General features: G+C 38.7%; 1 protein-coding gene across 3 annotated transcripts in view; it reads right to left on the bottom strand.

Moving 5' to 3' along the window:
* Positions 1-8,861, bottom strand: part of LOC100750061 (cadherin-89D) — a 37,679-nt gene extending 28,818 nt beyond the window's left edge. Inside the window, exons 1-2 of one of the 3 annotated variants that reach the window (XM_024366816.2) lie at positions 8,480-8,861; positions 4,075-4,227 (exon numbers count right to left, since the gene is read on the bottom strand). In XM_024366816.2, coding sequence (XP_024222584.1) covers positions 4,075-4,177 — 103 coding nt within the window. In that variant the 5' untranslated portion in view covers positions 4,178-4,227; positions 8,480-8,861. Of the gene's footprint in view, positions 1-4,074; positions 4,228-4,368; positions 4,997-8,479 lie in introns of those variants that run through there. The other 2 variants (XM_033320233.1, XM_033320230.1) reach the window with 2 other exon arrangements.
* Between the last annotated feature and the right edge of the window lie 15,411 nt (positions 8,862-24,272).

Below are 24,272 nucleotides of genomic sequence, written 5' to 3'. Positions count from 1 at the left end.
TGGACGATAAAGATCTTTAATGATTGGCGTTTGATCGTTTGGAAAAATGAAATATATTTATTTTTGCGAAATAGGTATTCAAAATCTCTTTATGGATTGTATTTGAAGCGAAGTGAAGATTTTAAAAACGAAATGATAATCGAAGGCAGTGATATAACGCGAAATCAGAAATTCGTCCAAACTCGGGAAGGAAAGTCTATGTAAAGGTAAATAGCGAATAAATATTTAAAGTCGATTATCGTATGATTATTTAAAGGAACGAATATCTGTTTCGTATCTATTTCAGTGAAATATGTTGGGTAATTATTTTTGTAAAATTATTTAATATTTGTTCTTCTAGCTTCTTGAAGTGCGACTGAATCGAAAGTAATATTTCAGGTGTATATTATTATTAATTTTCCTTCATCTGTTGTATGTAACCGGGTACTGAGAAATCATATTTCACTTCATCATTCGTACCTTTCTATAAAATGAAAAGTGTGTTAAGTAATACCTCGATCTTCGCGATGCGTGTAACCCGTCGTTTTATAGTCTGTCATAGCAAATGCATAGTTTGAGGAGGTCAAGGAACGATGAAGAAAATGTAATTACTTCGAAAATTAATGATCGGGTTAAATACCAGATACTACATACTAGAAGACCAAATACTAGATAACGATCTTTTTAATCGTAGTCAAGTTTATTTTAACGATACGATGTTTTATATTAAAAATAAAACCTAACCATTAAACGTAACATTTGACGAGAAAGTTTCTTAACACACTAATACGTTTCTATGGAAAAAGTTATTACATTAATATTTTCGTCATCGCAAAGTTTCATCCGCTTGTTTTAATTAAAAATGTATTTTGCCTAATTGCTTTAAGTGCTGTATAAAACAGCCATTGAAGAAAATGCATGGATATAAACTGCAGGGTTCCACCCACGCTGTAATACTTTCTGTTGGACTAATAAAGCTGGTTGCATAGAATCGTGTTATTGTAATTTAAAAGCTACTATTTTGACAAAGCGAGAAGAAATACAAAGTTTAATATACCTGCTTATAATATACCTCTACGTATGTACATAAAAAATCATAGAATTTGACAATTTCTTGTTTAACGAGGAACGATTAGATACAATCAAAAAATTGATAGAAACTAAGAAAATGAAAATATAGAATTATTCCCTTCTGGAAGAGACACAGTAGTAAACTAGTGTAATATGCGGTACATAGTATTTCAGAATATTTGAGCTAGCAAACAACTAACGAGAGACGTTATCCAAGTGTCTAGAATCGATTTTGTATTTCCTTGAACTACACTGCCAAGCACTAAAATCCAATGGATAGATATTTTCAGATTTCTATTCGATCAGTGTTCCTGTATCCTCGCCATACCTCTTTGATTACGAAAATGTATATACGTGTAATATACATACATATTTAGGTACACACACACATTGCAGAACTATAGTTGTTCCATTTACAAAAATCATTAGGATAGTCAAACTTTCTCGAGAATTTTGTTTGTAAATGGACGCAGTATAAAACTTAAAGTCACAACGAGAAAACGGTCCGTCTCGAATTTGCCGAAAGCTGATCTCAAAGTTGCGCCAGTGTACGTATATTTAAATAGATCCGCCAGTTTATGCAACAGTATATTGTCAGTTGAATTCCAGCCCTTCCCGTCTCCTTCCCTTCGAGAATGTCCCCGTTAATCCGAGGATGAAAAAGGACAGCTCGAAATTCCGGAGCCGAAGGCGGAACTAAACACTCGTTACGCTCGCGACTGAAGATCCGTTGCGGCCTCGATCATCTACATTTAAAATACGACATCTAAGAGGATTTGCGGATAATTTTCTCGGGGTAAATGTTTTTAAAAGAAGAATCAATCGATCGATGTAACTTTTATCTGGTTATTTTATAGCGAATGCTTGTCCTAACTTAATCCTGAAACGTTAAAATTTTATCTTAATCTGAAAATCTTGAATCCCATAAAAACTTTGTTTTCTAATAGATAAGACATGATCCGACGTAATTCTGATTTGGGAAATTATTGATATAAATTCGTATAATACTTTTCGTTAAATTAACCTATAAATTCATGATACAAAAAAGTACAATTTTATTTCTCGCGTTATTGGGGAAAAAGAATTTTTATCAAAATACTTTTCGTTCCCGCGCTCTTACAAATATCTTGTAAACATCTCTATAAAACCTTGAATTTTTTCCGACACTGTATATATGAGTAGGCATGACCTCAGCATTCGTATGTATGTACAAATACATGAATACGCCGTGAAAATAATTAAAAGCGCCGAGGTGAAGAGCATGAACACACGAACACTAAGAAAGTAGGAAACTTTTACTTTTGGAGTGCTGTCAAAGAGATTATTTCTATAGAGCGCAGGAAGGAATAATATATCAAACAAAAATACGTCTCACTGAACCAAAACTTGGAACAGAATGACATTGAAAAAGACACGTTATTAAAAAAAAAATTTACAAAGAGAACATATAGCAACATTACAAGACAAAAACAAGTGAAATCCCAGAAAACTAATCTGTAGTGTAATTTACCTAAATAATCGAAATGAATAATTGGAATAGACGGCGCAAAATGGCAACGATATCTAGCAACTAGCTAAATACCCAACAATTCACTTTTCTTCCGTATTTTTCATTTTCGATCCTAAAATCGACTAGGATAATATGCCAAACCCAACCAAGCACCGATTTAATTAATTCATTTGCACACGATCAAAGCATAGGTGAAGGTTCATTAACGAGCATCAAATTGCAGTTTCAATACGAACGAGACCTCGATCTCACGATCTGAAATGGTAACGATGAGAATCAACGATCCATTTTAGCGAAGGAACAGCGTTTCTCAAAGTGTCGCGGGCGATAGTAGGTCAGGAATAGATTTATCTAGGTGCATTCGCCTTGCACTTTACGCGTGAAAAGAATCATACACCGCACAGAATATTTTTATTATTTTCTCTTTCTCTCTCTCTCTCTCTCTTCCTCCTCATGTTATGCGTGAACAAGGAATCGACGTTACGAACAGTTGTTATTTTTCGTTTTCTTTATTGGAGAGCAAGAACGGTTGCCACGTTACGAACTGTTCTTTCCGCTTTAATAACTCGATTGGTTGGAGAGAGTCTCAGATGAATGAAAAGTTGCGATATGTTTGATCAAGTCTGCTTCGTTTTGGTTTAAATTCCAGCGCCTCTCGAAGGTCAAGTTCAAAGCGTAAAAAAATTTGGTTATTTCATATGTGAGAACAGTATTTATTCAAAACTATTTTGCACGATAAAAAGTTCGGTATGTTAAAAAGAAACGTGCAATCTTGCTATAAACTTATTCTTCTATTAGCAAATTTTGTATTCAGCTATTTTATAAATCTTCGGATAATTATTTAAACAGTAACGACGCGTTAAATTTTCATTAGTAATAGATATTTATCTAAAAACGAATATTCCTTAAAAGTGCATAATAATTCAATAATATGAAATATCATCGACCAGTTAAATCGTATTAAAGAGCAACATTGGCGTCCATCGATACTATAATATATCGTAGAAATAATATTACATTCGAGAGAAATAACGGGGTTGTTTGTTATCCGCAGTGACAGAATATTACGTGATAAAAGCTTGCACGTAGATTTCTACAGAAACTTGGTCGTACAGCGTTCAAGAGTACAGATAAAATCCCATCCCCGAGAACTAAATTATATCGGTCAGAATGGTGCGGCGAATCTGTTGAATTAAATATCGTGTGCCGAATACAATATGACTTTTATTTGGCGATTCTACGCTGTCTTATCGTTGCACCGATATTCTCAAGTTTCGGAACATTTCAAGCACAAATGACTATTGTAATTTTATATCTGGTTTAATAGGATACTTCTGGATAACTTCGAGAAAGTTCGATTTTGTTAAATATTAGTCTATTAAATCTTTGTAACACTTTGAATTATTATACAATCCTACACTACTATAATTCTCAACATTGTGGCGTGACACAACATACTGTTTGAGAACCACCGTTCTAAAACACACGCAGCCATGAAATATTGTTTAACATACCTGTCGCAAGATCAAGACGGTCGACGACCACCAGGAACGTCGCCAAGGTAAACCAGAGGAGTACCGACGAAATCGAAGGAAGCTTTTCCCCTGATCGCATCATGTTTGGTCCTCTTCTTCTTCAGCTTGGTCACAGCTTACCCTCGTGCATGTCTGCAAATTATTCACGATGATTCGTCACCTGGCACACACTGTCGAGCTCTATGACGTTGCATCTTCGCCGATCACACTAAAGATGCAACGTTCGCTCGATGTACACGATCACGATTGCTCGCTTGGAAAAGACGGCTGCACCTGAATTATCTTGGCGTCTTTTGTTGCGACCGGGGGAATCGGACGTTCCGTAGAGCAATTAGGCTTGTGATCGCTGGTGGAAGGGAGTCTTCTTCGCATTTATAACGAAAGGTGTAGCCTTTTCAACGATGCAGCGGGGAAATAAGGAAAAGAGAATGATCAGTATCGTGGCATTTATCTTTTATATATCGCTTATATCGCTTATATATTGCTGTGCATTTTGGGCGGTTATGCGTTGCGAATGATTGCGTTTCAAGTGCTATAGATGTGTGGATGGGGCGAATGTTAGGAATGCTTGAATGGGTCAAGTTTTAGAGACACGTAGCGAGATATCGTTGGATGGACTATGCTGGTCAGATAGCTAGAAAACGATGTAACCTAGACTAGGAGCGTACCAACGTCGAGAGGGAAGCGACCAGGTTCTCGGTGTTCACCGTGCAATTAAGTTCAAGTTAAAGAGAAAGCACCGGCGTAATACATTCGCGCGGTAGGATCGTGTAATTGTTCCCGCGGTGAAATTGTGTAAATTGGACACGGACTACGGTGTGAAACGCACGATGTCGGGGAAAATTCGATGGAACGAGTGAGAATGAAATCGAGAATGATGACAAATTGACGTAACGGGAGGATGACACTGGTGCAAGGTTCATTTGGATTTCAATCGATTGGGAAGAAGATGCGATTATTTGGTTGAGGAAGAATTCGAATATCGAAATGTTTCTCCCACGTACCTACGATACATCGTTTCGAGTTACTTGCAAAGTTAAATCATGGTTGAACATAATTAATCCGAAAAATATTAATTACCGAGCTCGTTTGACAGGTTTCCAACGATTACTATTCTAGTGAATTGCATTATATGCAAAGAAGAAAATGCTTCGAGTAACGAATGAATCGGTAAATAATTCAATTAGAACGCTTAAACGATAAAAATACAAATTTGAATTTATATATCATAATGTATTAAATAAGTCAGACAGACACGTTTCGACTGGTAAGGTTACAATGACAATGACATAGGAAGAATGTTAAGAAGTCGACGACAAATTATCACGAAGATCTGTGTCGGCGTTTTTGCACGCCACGATTTCACTTTCGACGATGTTAGTGACCGTAACTCGAACAAATTGGCATTACGCGAATCGAGGCTGTCAATCAACTCGACATACTCCGGGGGATCTTAGGATGAATAGAGTAGTTCGCGACGATCGCTACCGCTTTGAAAAAGAAATCTGATTTCTTTTTTCATCGTTGCTTTTATCAGACTGTAATCCGACAGTTCAATTTTACTATTTTACTTCGTGCAAACGGTAAGCTCTTTTTCTTTTGCTAAAATAATTAAGAGAATGATTTATAAAATATTTACATAACAAAATGCGTGCATGTATCATATGTATATGGAGAGAACTATACCGCTGTCATAATTTCATATACGAAGGAAAGAATCTGGAAGTGTATTTCCTACAACAAGTAATCACAATAATTAAACTTGTTACTTTAATATTAGGAAACGCTCTTATAATTATAACGTCTGTCGTTTGTACATACCAGCAATTTGAGGAATCACTAAACGATATATTACTGTGTACTTAGCTACTTCCTTCCACGATAAAAGTAACTAAAATAAAGTTTCTGTTGGATAAGTCATATTCATATGAGATATAAAATCACATATACGTAAATAATTATTATGTACGTAATGTAATAAACTTCTTAATCCTTCCATAACTAAAACAACTCTGCCAAATTTCACAAGTTTCTCAGATCTCAAACTGATAACTCTACTCTTCGTAAATATTCAATTTTATCGACTACGAACATGCTTAGAGTCGACTTTTAAAGAAGAAATTAATTTATTTCCATAAGATTATTCGTCGTAAATAAATATCAATTCCAAGTAATTTGTAGTTTTCAAAAGAAAAGGATATTTCTCGTGCCTTTTGCTACGAAAAAGAAAATTGTTGCGTCGCTATATTTTCCTACTTTCCTGACCGACTCGCTAACGGAATCAGCATACTACGTCTATGCCGAAGAAAGGAACGGTATACCCATAAACAGCCTGCGTGTTGCCTTACCGATGCACAAACTAACTGCACAGCTATGCAAATGCGTATACACTCACGGATCACGAAGTTCGACCTTGATGAAGCGTAAGTCTAGAAGAACTCGTGGAAGAGCGAAACGCTAAGACAGTGCTCGAGAGGAACGGAAGCACGAGCCGAGAGTTAAACTCGAGCACAAGTGAAACAGTGAACCTACTTTAAAGTAGCGAACGGATGAAAGCCGTATAAATTTCCAGGCGTTCCAAGTGCAAGGACGCAGCGCACCGTTTTCTCGTAGAAGGACGATCCGATTAGAGGGATCGTGGAAGTGGCCGGGCGATCGGATGCACCGTTTTAACCGAATTCTCGGCATTATTATCCCTGCTATCGCTGTTTGTTCCGGGATAGAAACGATAAAAGTTTTAACGTGATCCCGGAGACATTTATCTTACACCGACCGTTTCGAACATTTTAAATATACTAAATAATATATATAAATAATTCTACGAGTCGTATTCAGATTCTGTCCTTTTAATGGTTTCTCCGGTAGTGTACAAAGAATTAATTATAACATTTCCTACGAGATCAACAGCAATTTAAGAAATTAACGTGTCCGTAATTATAATGCTTCAGTTTATCAGCGAAAGATTAAAGTTCCAAATCGCCCGACCATACTCGTCTCTTTCTACTTAACATCGCATGGCTGAAAAATCCTCGCTGATACATAGAAGCGACCGATCTCGATCAGTCGCAAACTTCCGCCATTCCGACAACAGCCTCGAACTTGGTCGAGCAACATGCAAATGATCCGTGGTTCCCTGTGACCCGACGCGCCGCAGTAACTCGACGATCCGAAGGAAACCACAGCGCAGACAAAGAAGCGCTTAATAAGAAGCTCGTAAACGGCGTAATGATACTTCCGGTCCGTGTACCCCACAACCGCGCAGCAAAACTTTCGCTCAATTACGTGTTTCGTGTTGCGCGAGTGAACGGTATCTGTCTTAATGGTGCAAGCACGCACCTTCAGCGTTATCATCCAGAACCGGACCGCGTTCTACTCTGCAATCTTATCACAAATAAATCGTCTATTGAGGTACGAAGGTATTTAGGTTAGGGTGGTGGTCGTTTCGTCTGAAAAATTTATCGATTAGTGATTGAGATTTTGCAACGTGGATCTTTAACCTTTTCAGAGATGTAAATGCATCCATGAGTTCAGGAACATCGATCTATTAAATATATACTGTCAACTACGTACTGCGTATTTGAAATGCTATAAAAATCGACTTTCATCGCTTCCGTAATTCTATTCGCCCCGCTTATTCTCTAATTCGTTATCTGAATTACATATATTTACGTTAGAGCTGGTACGAGTAAATTCCCGAGCAATTACTCAAATGAAGTTCTCCTCCAATGAATCACTCGAAACTTTTTACTCGCTACGACCGCGTAGAAAATGTATGAAAACAACAGTGGTTTATTTTCCCTGACATCGTTTTCCACTCTGTTTCTATTTATTAAAGCGTAGAAGAATTTATCGAAATTGAACGAAGATCGAGCTCTTTTTCATAGGATCTTAATTTCGAAGAAATACCTTGAGCGAGAAATAACACAATTTTGCTCGACTAATTAGGTTTCACTTGGTAAAAATATAAAAGCAGAAGTTCTGAAACTTCTTCCATTCGATCTTTTACCATCCCGATTCATATTTCCGGAATATTCATATTTCAAAATCTCACACGCAACCTTAAGTCCTGTTGCATTTATAGTTACCAACGCTAGATCGCCTAACTATGTAATCGCACGATATCGTTTAATCAAACATACCATTACTGGAAGAAACAAAACGAGTCTTCGGTTACTAAGCGTATCCTGCATCTTAAACCGAGTAATTCGACTGAAAACTAGCGTCTTAAATCTGGTTCAGAATTATGCGAGGTGATCAACCTGACCGTAGGAACTGCATCCACAACCATTCAACATGCCATCAAACTTATCACTCATCGCTCGCATTTTGCTTCAACGATACCCGACACTACCAAACAATCCCATCAGTTGTCTGGTATACCAACCTTCCTTCGACCACGACTGCACTTCCTCTTCCACGATCAAAGTACTCTAAACAAATAACAGAGTACTGTAACCGAACAAGGTATGCGAACACAACAGGTGCGAGGACAGCACGCGACACTCGTTACCCGAATGAGCTGTCCGGATGGTGTGGACGAGCTCTAATAAAGAATCGGTACGAATTCGCGACAAATCGTGGTCTCCCTCCTCGACCAGCGATCAGGACAAAACTTTCGCCCAGTTTCGCGTTTCACGTTTCACTGGTGACTGGCATTGGCCGCGGTCGGACGGCGGCCGTGCGTCCACCACTTTCGGTCCACGAGGTTCCCCACGAGTAATACTTTCGACTTTGCCTACGAGTCGGATACGCGCGACTAGTCGGATCGCTCGTGTCCTGTTCGCTCGCGCTACCGACTTCGTTCACGTTGTCCCGGCCAAGGAACGGGCAAGTGGTTCGCGCGCGTACACCGCCGTTCGTATATCCAGCATTCACCCCTCTTTTACGCGCGAACCACGCTCGTCCTTTCGCTTTCAGCGGCCACTGACCATCGCAGCGACCATCGCGCACTACGCTGACAAGCAAATGCCTCACCTGTGCTCCGTTACTCGTCTTTGATAAGATTAATCCTGGGTCTTGGGTTGAAATGAAACATGATCGTAAAAATGAGAAATGGTCCAAGTTTTCCAGCGATGGATGAATACAGAATGACGGAAACGTATTAACAGACAAAAAGTTTGGAAGTAGAACGAGGGTCGAAAGGCACTCTATGTCAGAGATGAAAACAATAGATATCTTTGGTGCTAACGATAAATGATAATTTTATAAACTTGCGTATGGTGAAATATATTATTCGTTTATGTTAACTATAGCCAACGTTGAAGGATCGTTTTATAGATACCAACGATAGCAAATTTTGAAAGTAAAATGGTTGAAAGCGATCATCGATATCGATCGCGTGTATTATACGTTTTACTAAAATATAATTTAACAAGAAGTACTCCACTTATTCGTACATTTAGACAAAAGGCGGAAGCCATAATGTACAATAAGACGCAGTTCCTTATTGGTTATCAACTTTCAAGTGAAACTGTAATATCATTGGACTCCTTTCATTCATCTTCGGTTGAAAGGCTTGTTTCAAGAAAGTTTTTGTGTAATAGCGTTCATTACGTCTAATCGTGATAACGATCACACCGTTCCTCGTAAAACGCTGTTCCTGCATCTCTTTAATATTCAGTTTCTGGAAGTTAAATGCTTAAAACGTTTCAAACTCGTGAGATTTCATAAAAAATTACTCGCAATTGCAAAGATCATGCAACAAAAATTATGTTAGTAAACCTCGTGCTTGCTGTAAAGATCGCTTTCCTTTCCATTTGCTATGCCACACACGTTCGTTTCAAGCTTTGCTCTCAGAATTTTCCATTCTTTACTTTTCTTCGTTGAAAGTAAGTACGTACGTTCGTTTCAATCGAGGTTTCTATCGTTGACAATCAAAAATATTCTCTAACTATCGCAAGGACACGCGTGCAGGCTCACAGCGATGGCGTTACGCGAGGAAAATTTCAAGCCCGCGCTGTAATCCTATGCGACGAATAAGATTTCTCAGACTTTCAGGGCCAAGGTTGTTACGGTTGATACTACGCTCGGTTCCTAACAGATCCTTGTCGAAATCTATTCCGAGATCTCCACAGTATTCCAGCTAACGTTATTAAAACTCGCAGGATGCATCGACGCGCATTAATGCAATTAGGATTCGTGCGGAGTTTGGCTCCTTAATGGAATTACACGCAATACTGACGGAACACCAAAACTCTGAATCGCGTTTCAACGCATCGGTACTTTACTTGAAATATTCGATTCGTTTAACATATTGTTACGATAAAAAGATTTTTTTACACTTTCGATAGCGAATACTTTCTATAGAAAATATTTCATTGAATTAATCGTAAATTCTTTTTTAACGCTAATCGAAATCTTACATCTAATCTTGATCTCTATATTTTACAGACTTACCACACTTTCGTTCGTCATCGTATATAGCTCTTCTCAGTTTGTACCACTTTTGGTGAATGTATCCTATTAATACGAACCGCGTGATTACTATATCGATTTTCGATAAATATAGTTAGGCGAATTACGTCGATCCGGAAGAATTTCAGACAGAACGATAGTTGGGATTGCAATCTATACATCAGTTTGTCGGTAAGCAAGAACCTTCCAAGGTAATTGGTCAAATTAAGCGAGGAAAAGTGAATGTACCACGGACAGAATCATGCAAATAAGCGGAGAACAGCAAAGCGCGATTGTTTTTGTGGCAAGCAATAAAGCCACGTTAACAAAGAGAAAATGTGTGTTTCCACAATCGACGTAAAAACAACTTATTGACCGCAACATTGAAGAAAAACAGGTGTTACCCTATCAAATTAGCGTCGAAAGCGCTGATTATTGTTGAGCAATAGCATAAGATCGATTTCTTCGTACTTTTGTTCTTTCAATTTCACGATACTCGACCGTTTTATGCTGATTTGAGACACTGATGAGCTATTTTTTTAGTTGGAAGATGGAAAGTTTAATCCGATAGTTATATTATAGTTGCTTGATTGTTCTCTGAAAAATGTAAAAAGAAATTGTTTCCTGCGATAATGTAAGAAATTAGGCTTCTTTCGATAATCTGTTGTAATTTTTCAAATTTTCAAATTAAGGTAGTATCGTGGAAGATCTTTAACGCATTCCATAAATCCTGCGATAAATCAAAATTCCAAATTCATTCATCTTCACCGCAGAGCAAATACGTGGGAACGATTTCGTATTTAAAATTTATTGTTTACACGAAGCACACACATCTCCTTCGAGCCGACTTCGTTTTGATTTATCCGAGGAGCACTATGTGCATTTCTCCCCTTTCTCCAGCGTTTCGATTACTTGAAAGCATATTTCGAACATTCCTCTTATACGAGAAAGGCAATTTTTCAAACTGTTACTTCTTTAACTTCTTCCGAAGATTTAAGAGGTTAAAGTTAAGAGGTTCGTTCCAAAGAAATTAATTAGCGATATAGTTAATCTTCCCGATAATGGTGTCTTTGGTGCCTGAACAAAGATTATTCAGGAAGTTTCTTAAAATATTGAACAATGTGTCATAGTCTGATCGAATAATCGTAATTGAATACGGATTTCATCGAACTGTCGTGGAATTTATTCATCGGCGGAGCGAGCTTTTCGCGATTGATGCAAAGCAGTTTCATCATTAACATTTACGCGGCATTAGATATTCCGCCTGGAGATAACGAATGATTTATAGCGTCCTCGTTTACTTTTCAATCGTAATTCGTTTTTAACGAACCCTCGAGTGAAAAATTCCTCACAAAATTAATCGTTTTCCGAACAATTTTTCGTAGATCAGATACATTAAATAATTGCTATTCTTTTTAATATTTAACAGCGTCTTTAAAACATTAAAATTTTGTTTTTTCGAATTTGGGCTTCGTTCGTGTGTGTTGAGGACTCAAGAAACTCGCAAAGATTTTAATTAATTGGTGCACGCTGGTCAATAACTCGAGCGAAATCAATTTGGTTCAAGGCCCACTCGAATCTCTGTTCATGTTACAACCTGATCAATGATACTCTTTCTTTGAAGCGTCTTATATTTCGCATGCTTATCAAGTATTCCGTCAAATATTCTGAAAGACTCCATGAACGTTATTACGAACGATAAAGGGCCATCACGCGGCGAAGGAATAGCTACGATCGGTGCCATCTTGTCTAAAGACAAGCGCGTCTTCCTTTTTATTCACGACCTCCATGCAATGAAATCGTAAAGAGACTGGAATCGTAGGGACGTACTGATAAACAATGTTTTTAACACGACGCGTGTCTATCTACGAATATACGAATATACGAATAATATATTGGAAATGGCAAAAGGAAAGGACATACGCAGAGAAAGAGGTTCGATGCTAAATAGAAAAGCGAATAGAAAAGAAACAGTTCGAACGAGAATTAAAACATTGGGAAATAGCGTTAATGGGTTAAACGAACTGTGTACGTTGGAATTTGTAACATTTACTTCATTGTTTTACTTAATGACGCAGCTTTGTGTAATTTCTCGCGTAATTGTGACAGGAAGTTTTTATGTAATAAACGTAAGATTTAGTTTCTACGTTTGTTTTTATTACTATGGAAAGAAAGTGAGATTCTTGAGATTCATTAAGAAATTATTCTTACGAAATTATTACTGCAAGGATAAATGTTATGAATATTATCTTTCTATTCTTTTCCTTAGACTTTCGTCTTTGATGAAATACATACCAATTTTTTTGCAATGAAAATTCCATGAATCGGACCTTGACCACTTTTAATTGTGATGCAGAAATTATATAGCAAAAAACGGGAAACTGTCGATTTCATAATCGTAATTAAAGTGTAGCTTCAGCTAAGAAATATAGGGTAGATAGGAGTAAGTCATGGTTGAATAGATCAAAATGTAATGTATCGACTACTACTAATGACTTGTTTGTACGTACAGTAATTGCATAAATTTGTAGCACGTCGTAGGATTATTTCAACAATAATTGCAAAAGCACGATATTGAGCAGGATACGTAAATTCCGTGGAATAAATATTTTTACGTGTTTGACAAGTCCCGTGGGAATTTTATTATTACGTTATATCTTTAATGCGGTAAGTTCAAGGAAACGTGCACACGATTACAAAGAACTCGTATCAAGAAAATAAAACAGACTCCTTATAGAATACAAGTCGAATATACATCTATGCAAATATATTTTATATATCGACTGCGGAATGATTTTAATCAATCCCAGGTACCAAACAACATCACTCCGGCCACCCAACACAAAAGCACCCTCGCGAAAACCTGTTTCCTCGGCGACGTTCCGCAGCTTGAAGAAAAACAATCGGCGCATCGTATCCCTGGTGGTTCGCCTCCTTCTTCGGCCCGTTTCGAAATGAAAATTTCCATTGTGTTCGCATCAGCCGTGTCGCGTTATCAAAGGGGTTGCTCGAGCTCGGTGTATTCCTCGTCGACGTAGCGCGTGCAGACAGGCGCGGTACTCGCGAAGAAATGCACAGGAACTCGTTAAAAGCATCTGTCCTTTCGTGTCTGCCGATTATTACGTGGAAACGTAAAGCGTGAAGTACGACACTGCCACGGTGGAAGGAGGTCAAGAATCTTTTACATCCTCGTTACGGTTCCTCGCGTCTGTGTTTCGGCTTTCAATATTAGATTCCCCTGCCGACGACGACCTCGGTTCGACACACCTGCCACGATGGACGTTGAGGAACGAGTCGATAAAGGAAACAGAGCCCCACGCCTCGAATCGAAATAAAACACGTTAATTAAAAAGAAAAATACTGACCCAAAGCAGGAAGTTTGGCGAAAATTTAACGTATTATTACGTTTTAACACTTTATTACGAGAGTATTAATTCCTTTCTCTAGGAAGCTGTCATAGTAGCGTAATCGCGTACTTTACGTACTTACAACTTGCTGTCCTTCTGCTTGATTTCAACATTTTTATCAAGCTACGCGTGTAAACGATAACGATTCTTCGAATTACAAAAAAAGACACGGACGATGAAAACAATAGCGCATTCATATCTATAGCCAACGACCATCAAAGATGGTAATTACTTTTACCCAAGCTCACCCTGCCGGAATAACTTCCCGTTTTGCGGTCACTTTTTCCGGCCCATTAAATTCTCCGTGCGTCCTCTACGAAATGAGCATACATTTTGCACTCGGCCACTATTTTGCATTCGATACGCGCGAAGCGTGTTTACTCTCACGATCAAGAGATCCTTTTCGATTTTGATCGAGCATGGAAATCGTTACTATTCTCGTGGACGTTCCTTCGAACGGAACTACAAAGGAAAATTATTCCTTTAAGTCTATAAGCGTCAAGAAATAAAATTTTGAACCTTTTGCACATGACTCTTGTCATTTGGCTTCGAATTTATACTTGTACCGTTCTATGTTGAACAGAAGATGTCTTTGCGAATATGTCGGCGAATTTATTCGAGAAACGGAAGGTACAGGACATGAGATCGATGGCACGGTATCAACTAGATCGCTGGATAAAAAGAGAAAAGCCAAGAATAAACATCGATTTCGATACACTTTCCATGGAATCTTCGCCACGGGAATACTTATGAACCACTTTTTCCTTCGCTATTTCTCTTTCTTAGTTTTTCATGTTGTATTATGTACATAAGACACGCGCTTCGTGTGTTCCAATGCAACGACCGACATTTTCATCGTTGAAAGTTGTTCGGTTTCATATACATATGTACATAAATGAAACATGTTTGGTTTCTTTCTTCTTTCTCGTACGATAGTGAGAGTTTGAAATTGATTTGTAAAATAGTGTCTGTTCTTTCCAGGAATTTTCCTTACTAGCGAAATTCATTTCTCTATTTAATGAGAAAAACATCTCCGAAAATATCATCGTATTAAACAATGTTCTTTCTCAGAGAATATCTTCGAAGAATCACAATCGTCGGTGAATATCCTCAAAGAGTCAGCATCCTCAAAGAATTGCTATTCTAAAAGAATATCCATAGAATATATCCGAAGAGCCGTCCCTAAAGAATTACCATCCTCAAAGAATCGCCATCCCTCGCATTCTACAGTCCAGGCTCGCACACTCGTAGCAGCATCGTGTATCACAAATAACCAGCAGATGAATTTTAGCATTTCTAGTCTATTGTATCGAACACACGGACCGCGAAGCTTTAATGTTAATAATAGACTCTAACGGTACATCAGCATAGAAAACCGTATGGTCGTCCGTGTTGCACTCGCCTCAGCTAACCGATAAATCGCTTCAGATTGCGAAGAGGCGCGTAATAACATCGGTTACAGCGAAACTTCCGCCCCGTGTCGCGTGCGCGTTCTGTAACTTTCGTTCTCGCGCGCGCCAGCGTGTGCAGTCGAGAATTATCGCTTATTAAGGTCGACGCGGATTGCGTTAATCGCGGGCTACGCGCTGCAAACGCCGGGGAAATATCGCCCTAGCGATGTTTCGTTCGCGGAAAAATCCACCGGAAGAATAAACCGCGGTCCTTCTTCACACGATTTGTATTTCTTCGTAAGATTTGATAAATCTTTCTGCTCCGCGTACGATATAGTATAGATATACACGTATAGAATATAAATCCTAATTAAACAACTTAATCCAGATCTGTCTTAAGTTATTCTGATAATCTGCGATCAACTAATCGGAGATTAACCCGACAAGCTAGATTTATAGCTATGTGTAACGATTATCATCGCGTGTTATTTAGAAGCTTGAAAAATAGAGAGAATTTTAGTTATCCGAGGCGAAGATAAATACCCTGATTAAATACAGAGTCTAATTTTTAAATTAAAAAATTAAAAATCAATCTAAATGGTATTCATGAAGGACAAAAGTCGAAAAATTGGAGAGTATTCCGTTTTATGGGGGAAAGAAGCGCGCTGAGTATGTACATCGAATCGCTTTTCGGATGATAAGCGCTGGAAACTGGCCGTGTTCGAGTGGAAAAGTGAAAAACCGGCTGGAATTAGCGGTCGGTCGCTCTCTTCGCAGATTCCGATAGATTTTAAAGTGCATGAAGCGTCACATCGCCAGGGAAAAAGCAGATGGCCGACTTCACCGGATACGCAGACCGCTCACGACCTCCGCTAAATCGCCGCTGAGGAAAGTGCTTTGCCCTCTGGTTTCTTTCGCGTTTCCGCGGGCTTCCGTCCTGCATAGCAACTAGAGACGTCGCTTGACACAGAATACAGCGAATGCAATGTACAGTTTCAAATTCGAAGAAATGAAAGTGCAGAAAGAGGCCTTTGGCTTTAAGCTGATAAAAGAAGCAAAGTTTATGGACTGGCAAGGAATGTTTATAAAATATTTGTCGACATTGGAAACTCTGATTAGTAGATAATAGAATAATAAATAGATATATGATACAATGGATACCATTGCGAAAGGCTATATCGAATAATATCGGTAAAATCTACTTATCTATTTTCAATGACGAAATAATTAGAAAAAGCATCATTTCAGATCGATTTATTTCTTCGAACAGTTCCATTTCCTTGACCTATGAACGAACGGTTCCCCGGCTAGGCTCGTAGGTAGAAAGAGCCTTTTCCTCGATCGTGCCTCTCCGTTGTCGTCTCCTTATACTTTAATCCGGCATTATCCAAGATTCATCTCAGTTTACCCCCTCGAAAACGGAACTAAAACGGCAACTGGCCGGAAACTCTTGGTAATTACGAATTTACTTTTCTCCTTTACGTCCGCTGTTCCTTGCTTTCCGAGCAGCATAGCCGCGTCTAAGTGGACATTATACGTATTATAACGGCGTCCAACACGGAACGAGTGTACGAACCTTGTATTGTGCAAGCTGAAGCCTCGTCGAGCTGGGAATCGCAAAGAAGGGCAAGGTCGACACGCGAAAGAGCATCGTGCATCGACGACATGCTCGTTGCTGGACGATCGAACTACTAGGATAATTCGGAAGACGACGGAGTGAAAAATTAACCTTGCCCTGCGAAATTGAACAGCTTTTGTCGCTTTCGTGGATTTACGCACGATCGAAGCGATGCAATTGTAACGTATCTTATGCTGGCATAGTTACGAATCGCTGTTAATTTATAATTAAGATCGCTTTGAAAAGTACGCTTTCATCTAAATCACGCTGCATTCTTTCCATCGAATAAATTAAAGTTTCACGCGCAAAGTCTCTAAATCAATCAGAATATTCTTCGATGTGAATTTACGAGCTAGAAAACGAAAATCAACCAATCGACGCAACCGTCGAGCAATTACTTGTTGTTGAACGTCGCCTGGTTGGCATCTGTCCCTGTCGCAAAGCTGTCTACACCACTCACCGTCCAAGTAATAAATCGTACGGTGCTCGTGCTCGCGTTTGTATCACGTTCATATTCGTCCAATAAAGAAGAATATTCGTCTGGAAAACACCGTGAAGCGGATATCGAACCTTCTCGGGATCGAGCAATCGATGATAGTTCGAGCGTTGCGCAAACGTAGCACGGTCGAGCGACGATCGTCGAGCAGATCATCGCTCCGGTAATCATTGTTTTGTCAGCCGTAGCAGAACGTCGCATCGCGTCTCGTGCCGTACCTGGTAAAACGAATCTGACGATCGTATTCGATAATCGAACATTCGATTCAGCTACCTCGAAAAATAAATTTATTCCGAAATAACGCGTATCTGTGGAATATTTGTGGAAAAACGTTAAGGCTCGTAGTAATTTCTAATTCTAGGGAATGAATATTGAAAAAAGCGAAATAGTTAAACAAATTACGTTAAGAATTATTCAGTTCACGTGCATTTAATTCGAAGTAAAGATATATATGAAACCGACGATAAATAGGTATATTTGATCATTGTAATACTGTAGTATTGTGATATATTAAAATAATTTAAATGTATAATCTGTTAACTTGGTCAAAAGACGATAATATTATCTTCGGTCATTAATTTGTCGTTAATTTACGTAGTTAGTAATACCACTGTACCAGAAATAGACCAAAGTATCTGGACATTTAATAATTAATGTACGTCATTAAATATTTCGCAAGAAATAGAACACATAATTATTTTCTTCGCCACAAAAAAACATAAGAAATTTCTTAAATTCCACGCAACGAAAATCCATCAAGTTTTCCTCATACCTAGCACAATCGACTAACATGCTGAACGCATCAACCCCTTCTCAAATAAAAACCAATAACTACATAACAGTAACCAATCCACTGACCATAAAATCTCCAACTTACACACGATTATCTTCCACCGTGCTACATATTAACCGTCTTACTCATAACCAAGTTCTTGCTCAAACTCATAAAAGAACAAGGCAATCTGGTAATTTTCCGAAACGATTTATGGTCCACCTTATAGACACCTTCCTTGCAACATTTCAATGGCCAACGTTTAAACGGAAACTCTGCAATCGATTCGATCGCTTATCGTGTTTTCTCAGCCTTCTCGTCGTGGTCTCGTTGTTCTCGATGTAACAGAATCGATCAGGCCGCCGAGAAATCGTATTAATCCATTCGTTGGGGATCACCGAATTTCGTAATTTTACATGATCGTTATTAGTTTCATAATTTCGCGGACACGATCGTTTAATCGTCGTTGATAGACGCAGTTTCGCGGAATATTAGAGAAAGTTGCTTCGATCGGCCAGCCTAAAGTGTATAAATCGTGTTAACTATATTCGTTTCACCGCCATAAAATCAACCGTATCGATCAACGTTTATGGGCTTTATGGTGTACGATCAGAGCGTCGATCTATGGCAGAGGAGGATCGTCGACCGAGAAATCTTCGAATATTCGAGGTTTGACCGAATGACACGGAATCGTATCAATGTTGCCGGGAATGGTCAAGAGAATTCAAAGTAAGTAGGTCCTGGGATCTGTTCGTTCATGAAAACTGTTCCCCTTTTCTTTCTACGGAGTTTTATTGCATGAAATACTCGCAAATATGGCTACAATGTCGGAATGCTCGCTATTGAAATCTGCTCCTAGGGACGTAAAAACAAAATTATTGTGATACGAATGCACGACAACTGTTTCCTGCTGTAGTAGAAGGTATGACACGGTTGAAAGATCGTACATAGTTGAAACAGAGTCTTTCGATCTAAAATTGATCGTAACAAATTTAATAAAAATAAGTATAATTGTACATTTATAAACATAAATGTTATTAAATGTACATATTGGATTCTATGTATTTTTTTTCTTTTTTCAACTATACAAAATTCTCACGATAAAAAATAAAAGAAGCATTAGGAACGAGAAAAGTGTTAATCGGTATTAATTTGAAATTCGTAATTAGAAAAGAAAAATTCATGTTTTTTAATGTGGCAAGATACGCCGTTAATGCAATAATAAAAATATTTTACGCTTAATGTCGCGCCATTATCAAAAGAAACACGATAGATACGAGTGCCTCAAGTTCTATAAAATTGAAGGACTCGAAGCACAAGTGGGTCAAGTCCAAAATTTAATGCCGGCAAACGACATACTCCGTCAGGAATTAAGACCATAGACAACATTATGCGCAAGGTGATTTCTGAAAGTGTGTCACACCCTAAATTAATTCATTTTAAATATCAACGTATTCCCTCGTGTTCTCATCCCCCACTTGTTGAAACTTTTTATCCTGAAAATGACGTTTATTACATTTCTTACAAATACTACTAACGTATATTAATATCTTAGAATATAATTATACAGCATGCGATCTCCAAGAAGATTTTACAGAAATTGAAGTTTATCAAAAAAATCTTTCTTCGATCGTTGAATAATCTTATACATGTACATGTATACGCTAACTTGGAAATAGAAAAAAGAAATTTTAGAAATATGGAACGATTAATATTTTACCATATTTTTCAAGCTTTCTGCAAACTGATGCATCAATCGTAATATACTTTAAAACGTAATTAATAGCACGTTGGATGAAAAAGTCTCGTTAGTTCATCTTGCTTCGGATCTTTAATTTCCAGTTTATAAACCCGAAGAGGTATTATAATTTCCTAATACATGTATACCACATTTTTCTATCGCGATAAAACGAGCGAATCTCGATTACTCGTCTAAAAAAATGTTCGCACGAATATATCTCGAGCAGTTTTATTCAACGATTTTTACTACGCTACAAACGTGCAACGCTCCTTTAGTATTCAGGATATGATCCATACGAGCCAAACGAAACGTTCTGGCAAAAGTTCCAAACTATTTCGTGTTTCCGTTCTGCGAGTGAAGCGCCAAACGAAGAGAGAGTTTTTTCACTTATCCGTTGTTCAACTTGCGAGTCGCTAATTATGAGTAGGATCCATTTTATTGTACTCGGTGCGTATACATTGCTATTTGTATTTTTTATTATTACTATTATTTATTATTGTACTATTTATTCTAAAGTCCGCTATAGAAAACGCCTGTCAGCTGTTGCAGTTATCCTTTATTTCCCCCGTGATCATCATCTTTGTCTAGGATTCAATGATACAAATAATACAGTGTATATTTCTACGATGCAATTTCCATTTACATGTAATTTACATGAAACCGTGTTCCCGCGTAACATGGTTTCACGATGTACGACATTAAGCAGGAACCGAGCTACAAACGTAACACGTTATGCGATGGTTACCAGTACGCTAACACCATTCGTTTAACCGCCACCAGTCTCAGATCCCATGACTGAAAAAATGCAGCGCGCACACGTGGCCTTTCGCGAGGAATGCGTCTGCTAAAGCGGTTCTTAACGCACCGCAGAACTGGTTACGCGTTGCAATTAATTCTCAGGCTAGTTCCGCCAGTTATTCGAGCGTTGCTCGACTCCGGAACGGTCATAACGCTGTTAACAAGTTTGACAATGCGTTTAATCAAAACAACGAAAGACCTGTTGAATATTAAAAATGATAGACCTTCTTTAATCTCGGTTTAAATTTATATCTTTAAAAATAATAACAACCAAGTCGTTAGATACATTCATTCGTCCGAAGAATATGAAATTTGTAAAAACTTCCGGTGCGCGTTAAGTGTAGAATGTCGAAGATCAACTGCGCGTGATGAATACCAGAGTCCTTATTCCACTGTGACTTCATATTCTACTGTACGCGCCTAATCCAACTGTGAATTTGTATTCTACCGTAAGGCTTTGCTGATATTCTTTTACAAACAATCTATACGATATTTTGCAAGCATTTTCCTGTTAATACATTCGTCTATGTACGCAATAACGCACATGTTTCGATAAGCAAGGTATTTTGATGATCTTTTAATTGCATAACGAACTTCTATCTACACATAGCTGTAGATTTCATTTTTTTATTTACTAACCTAGCTGTCAGAGACGGGCAATACTCTACAGTGATAGCGAATGTAACCGAACCGAAGGAAAGTAGAGGTGGAGAGCAAAGTAGCAAGTTGCTGTGAGCGATTGTTCACGGCCGATGGTACTTTTTCACGAATGATTCGCTGTGTTTCCCCTTTACGTAACGATACCTTGCAATCGAGTACAAAATTACGTAATTTTCGATGGTCGCAGCTGATTTTGCGGGAAACGGGAGTCTGAAATTGAGAACAGGAGACCGTTTCATGTGTGACAGCATGATTAATGAGAAACTGCTCCTATCGTAAATGTAAATGACACTTGTGACTGATCGTGGGATGTTCACACAACTCGAACGTTAGGGACTTTTGCTTTTGACGTCTTGTACATTCGACGGAGTCATTGTCTGATCGTTCAGTACTAATTTAACTGTTTCAAACACGACTTTACGCCTCTTTATGCCCATATACGTGTACTTTTGCAATTGCCTTTTATTTTTTTCCATTATATTCTGTTAACGGTGCATTCTGTTAATAACAAACGGTCATTTTGTAGTAATTATCACTAAATTATCATATTTCAGACTAAAATATCGCATTGCTGATTGAATTCCATTATGCACGTTACCTTCCGACGTATACTCGTACAATTTACGTGCAAAATCTGTTTTTAATTATATACCCGCTTACTCTCACCAGATGCTGATTTCCATTTCTTGTTCCAATAATCCTGCATTTTCAATTTTATCGCAATATTTCTTACCCATTGGAGCAATACAACGCCAGAATAATATGTTTTCGAAATTTTCGAGTTCATCAATCAAATTTCGCGCGTCCTTGCTCGCGTACAACCGAGAGCCTCTAATTGTCCACATATTTCAATCTCTCATAATCAATATTAATCCTACGTCTGGCCAGAGTTACTCGCAATCGTTGCTCGCATAAATTTCTCGATTCACATGCATACGCGTGTAAGTAATTACTCGATGCGTTCCGTGACATTATGCCCCTTTAAACATGTAGCCGATGCAGCATGAACTAGCTAGCACGCCGAATAAACAGATTAAACGGTACTACTAGTGCCATCGCTGACCCCTTGCACCACGCTTCAGTCATAGGGAGACGATGCAATACTTGTTACCCGGTACGATTATTTCGTATCCGCCAGAAACACCGGAATTCGAGGCGATTATCCGCTTGCGGATCGACTACGAACGTTACGAAAATTGCGTGTAACTCGTGCGCGCGTTACGCGCTCGCCCGTCTGCTGAAAAGCCGAGATTTCACTGGAGATTCCCACGAGCGTCCCTTTTTATTCTTTTTTCATTTTTCTTAAGGATAGTTTTGCGGATGATATTTTCTCTAAAGACAAGAGATAAAATACTTTTCCGAGGAAAGGTCAGATCGCGATTTCAAGGATCGCGATAGAAGGCAAAAAGTTGATAAAATATCATTTCATTGGAAGATACGAGCATGTGCAAATATTTTTTATAGCCACTGTATATTTGCGTGTGAACAGCATCTCTACTAAAATTCTTCGTCCTTTTACATTCGATACTTTGTATTTAAAGTACAAATTAATGAAACAAATATTCTAATAATTAAGACGTGAGAGTTAGAGTTCAAAGTTATCACAGATCCTGAGAAGATCGTACAACGTAAAGCTGAAAGAAAAATACGCATATATATATATATATGCACGGATGTCTACTATAAGCGATATTAATACATCCAAGGATGACTGTGATTTTTCGCAAGTGAGATTCTGATTGTACGGTTTCATGAAAAGCAACGCATCGGTTACTTCCTGTGGCGTGAAACGTACTTGAGATATTTCGCAATGTACATCGCCTACCATTAAAACAGCTCGAGAATTGCACACAAGAAAACTCGTAATCTCTCTAAACGTATTAACTCGATCCGCGCTCGACGCCGTGCGTTATAATTATAAACATCCGCTTAAACAAACATTCTCAACCGTGTCCGATTGATACTCTACGAAATCTTTTAAACGCTTAATCGTCTTACGATAACGAGATTTATTTGCGTAATCCAGGTGAGCATACCGGGGAAAAAAGCAGCCTATTTTTGCGCGAATAATTAGAGCGAAATGAGGCGCGATTACGTTCTGTTAATCGACGCCGAAAGAAGCGAGTCGATCGAATAGATCGTGTCGATCGGCCACGAGTTCGCAGCCACCTCCGATCAGCTTTCGTTCCTTTCGCAATGCTACGGAAGCGTTCTCACGATCCTAAGGTGATTTGCGTTTCACGAATACCATTTCGAGGCAACGATTCAGCCTACATGGAAAATTCTTTTCACTGAGAACCTAACTACGTTCCACCCACTCGACGTAAAGCCTAAACTGATCGAACCACGTTTTCGCGCAGCGTGATTTCGTGGAAACAGCAGGTTGGATTTTTAAAGAACCATAACGCGAATTTCATCGAACCCTAACAAACTCCTCTTCTATTTCACCGATCGATTCAACCTAAAAATTAGCAAATCCTGTTTGAACGATCGTCAAAACAGCCATCGTCCTTTCCAACAACAAGACATCGGCTCACGAGCGAATCTCGATTTGAAATTCAAGCGGCGTTTGCACGCTCGATCGCTCGCGGAATAAATATCCCCGTGGCCGTTCCTTTACCCGTCTTTTCGCCGATGATCGTGCTTCGTAAACTATCGATAACCTGGTAACCCGCTTTCCGAGTCTGTCGAATAATTTCGATCGTCGCCTCGACGGTCCTTCCACCGTTCGCGTAAAATAAACTATTTCGCGGGCCGACGAGGATCGTCCGATCTCGGCCGAGTGGAACAGCAGGAAGACGACTTAAGAAGGATCGTATGGGTGCACGTACCGACAGGAAGCGTCCTCCGGCAGGATCGTCCCGGTCACATGGCTACGATAATGGCTTCCCCACGGGTAGA

This window comes from Bombus impatiens, unplaced genomic scaffold, assembly GCF_000188095.3.
Source record: "Bombus impatiens unplaced genomic scaffold, BIMP_2.2 scf_0020, whole genome shotgun sequence".
Classification (NCBI taxonomy): Eukaryota; Metazoa; Arthropoda; class Insecta; order Hymenoptera; family Apidae; genus Bombus; species Bombus impatiens.
This window is presented reverse-complemented; position numbering and strand designations above follow the sequence as displayed.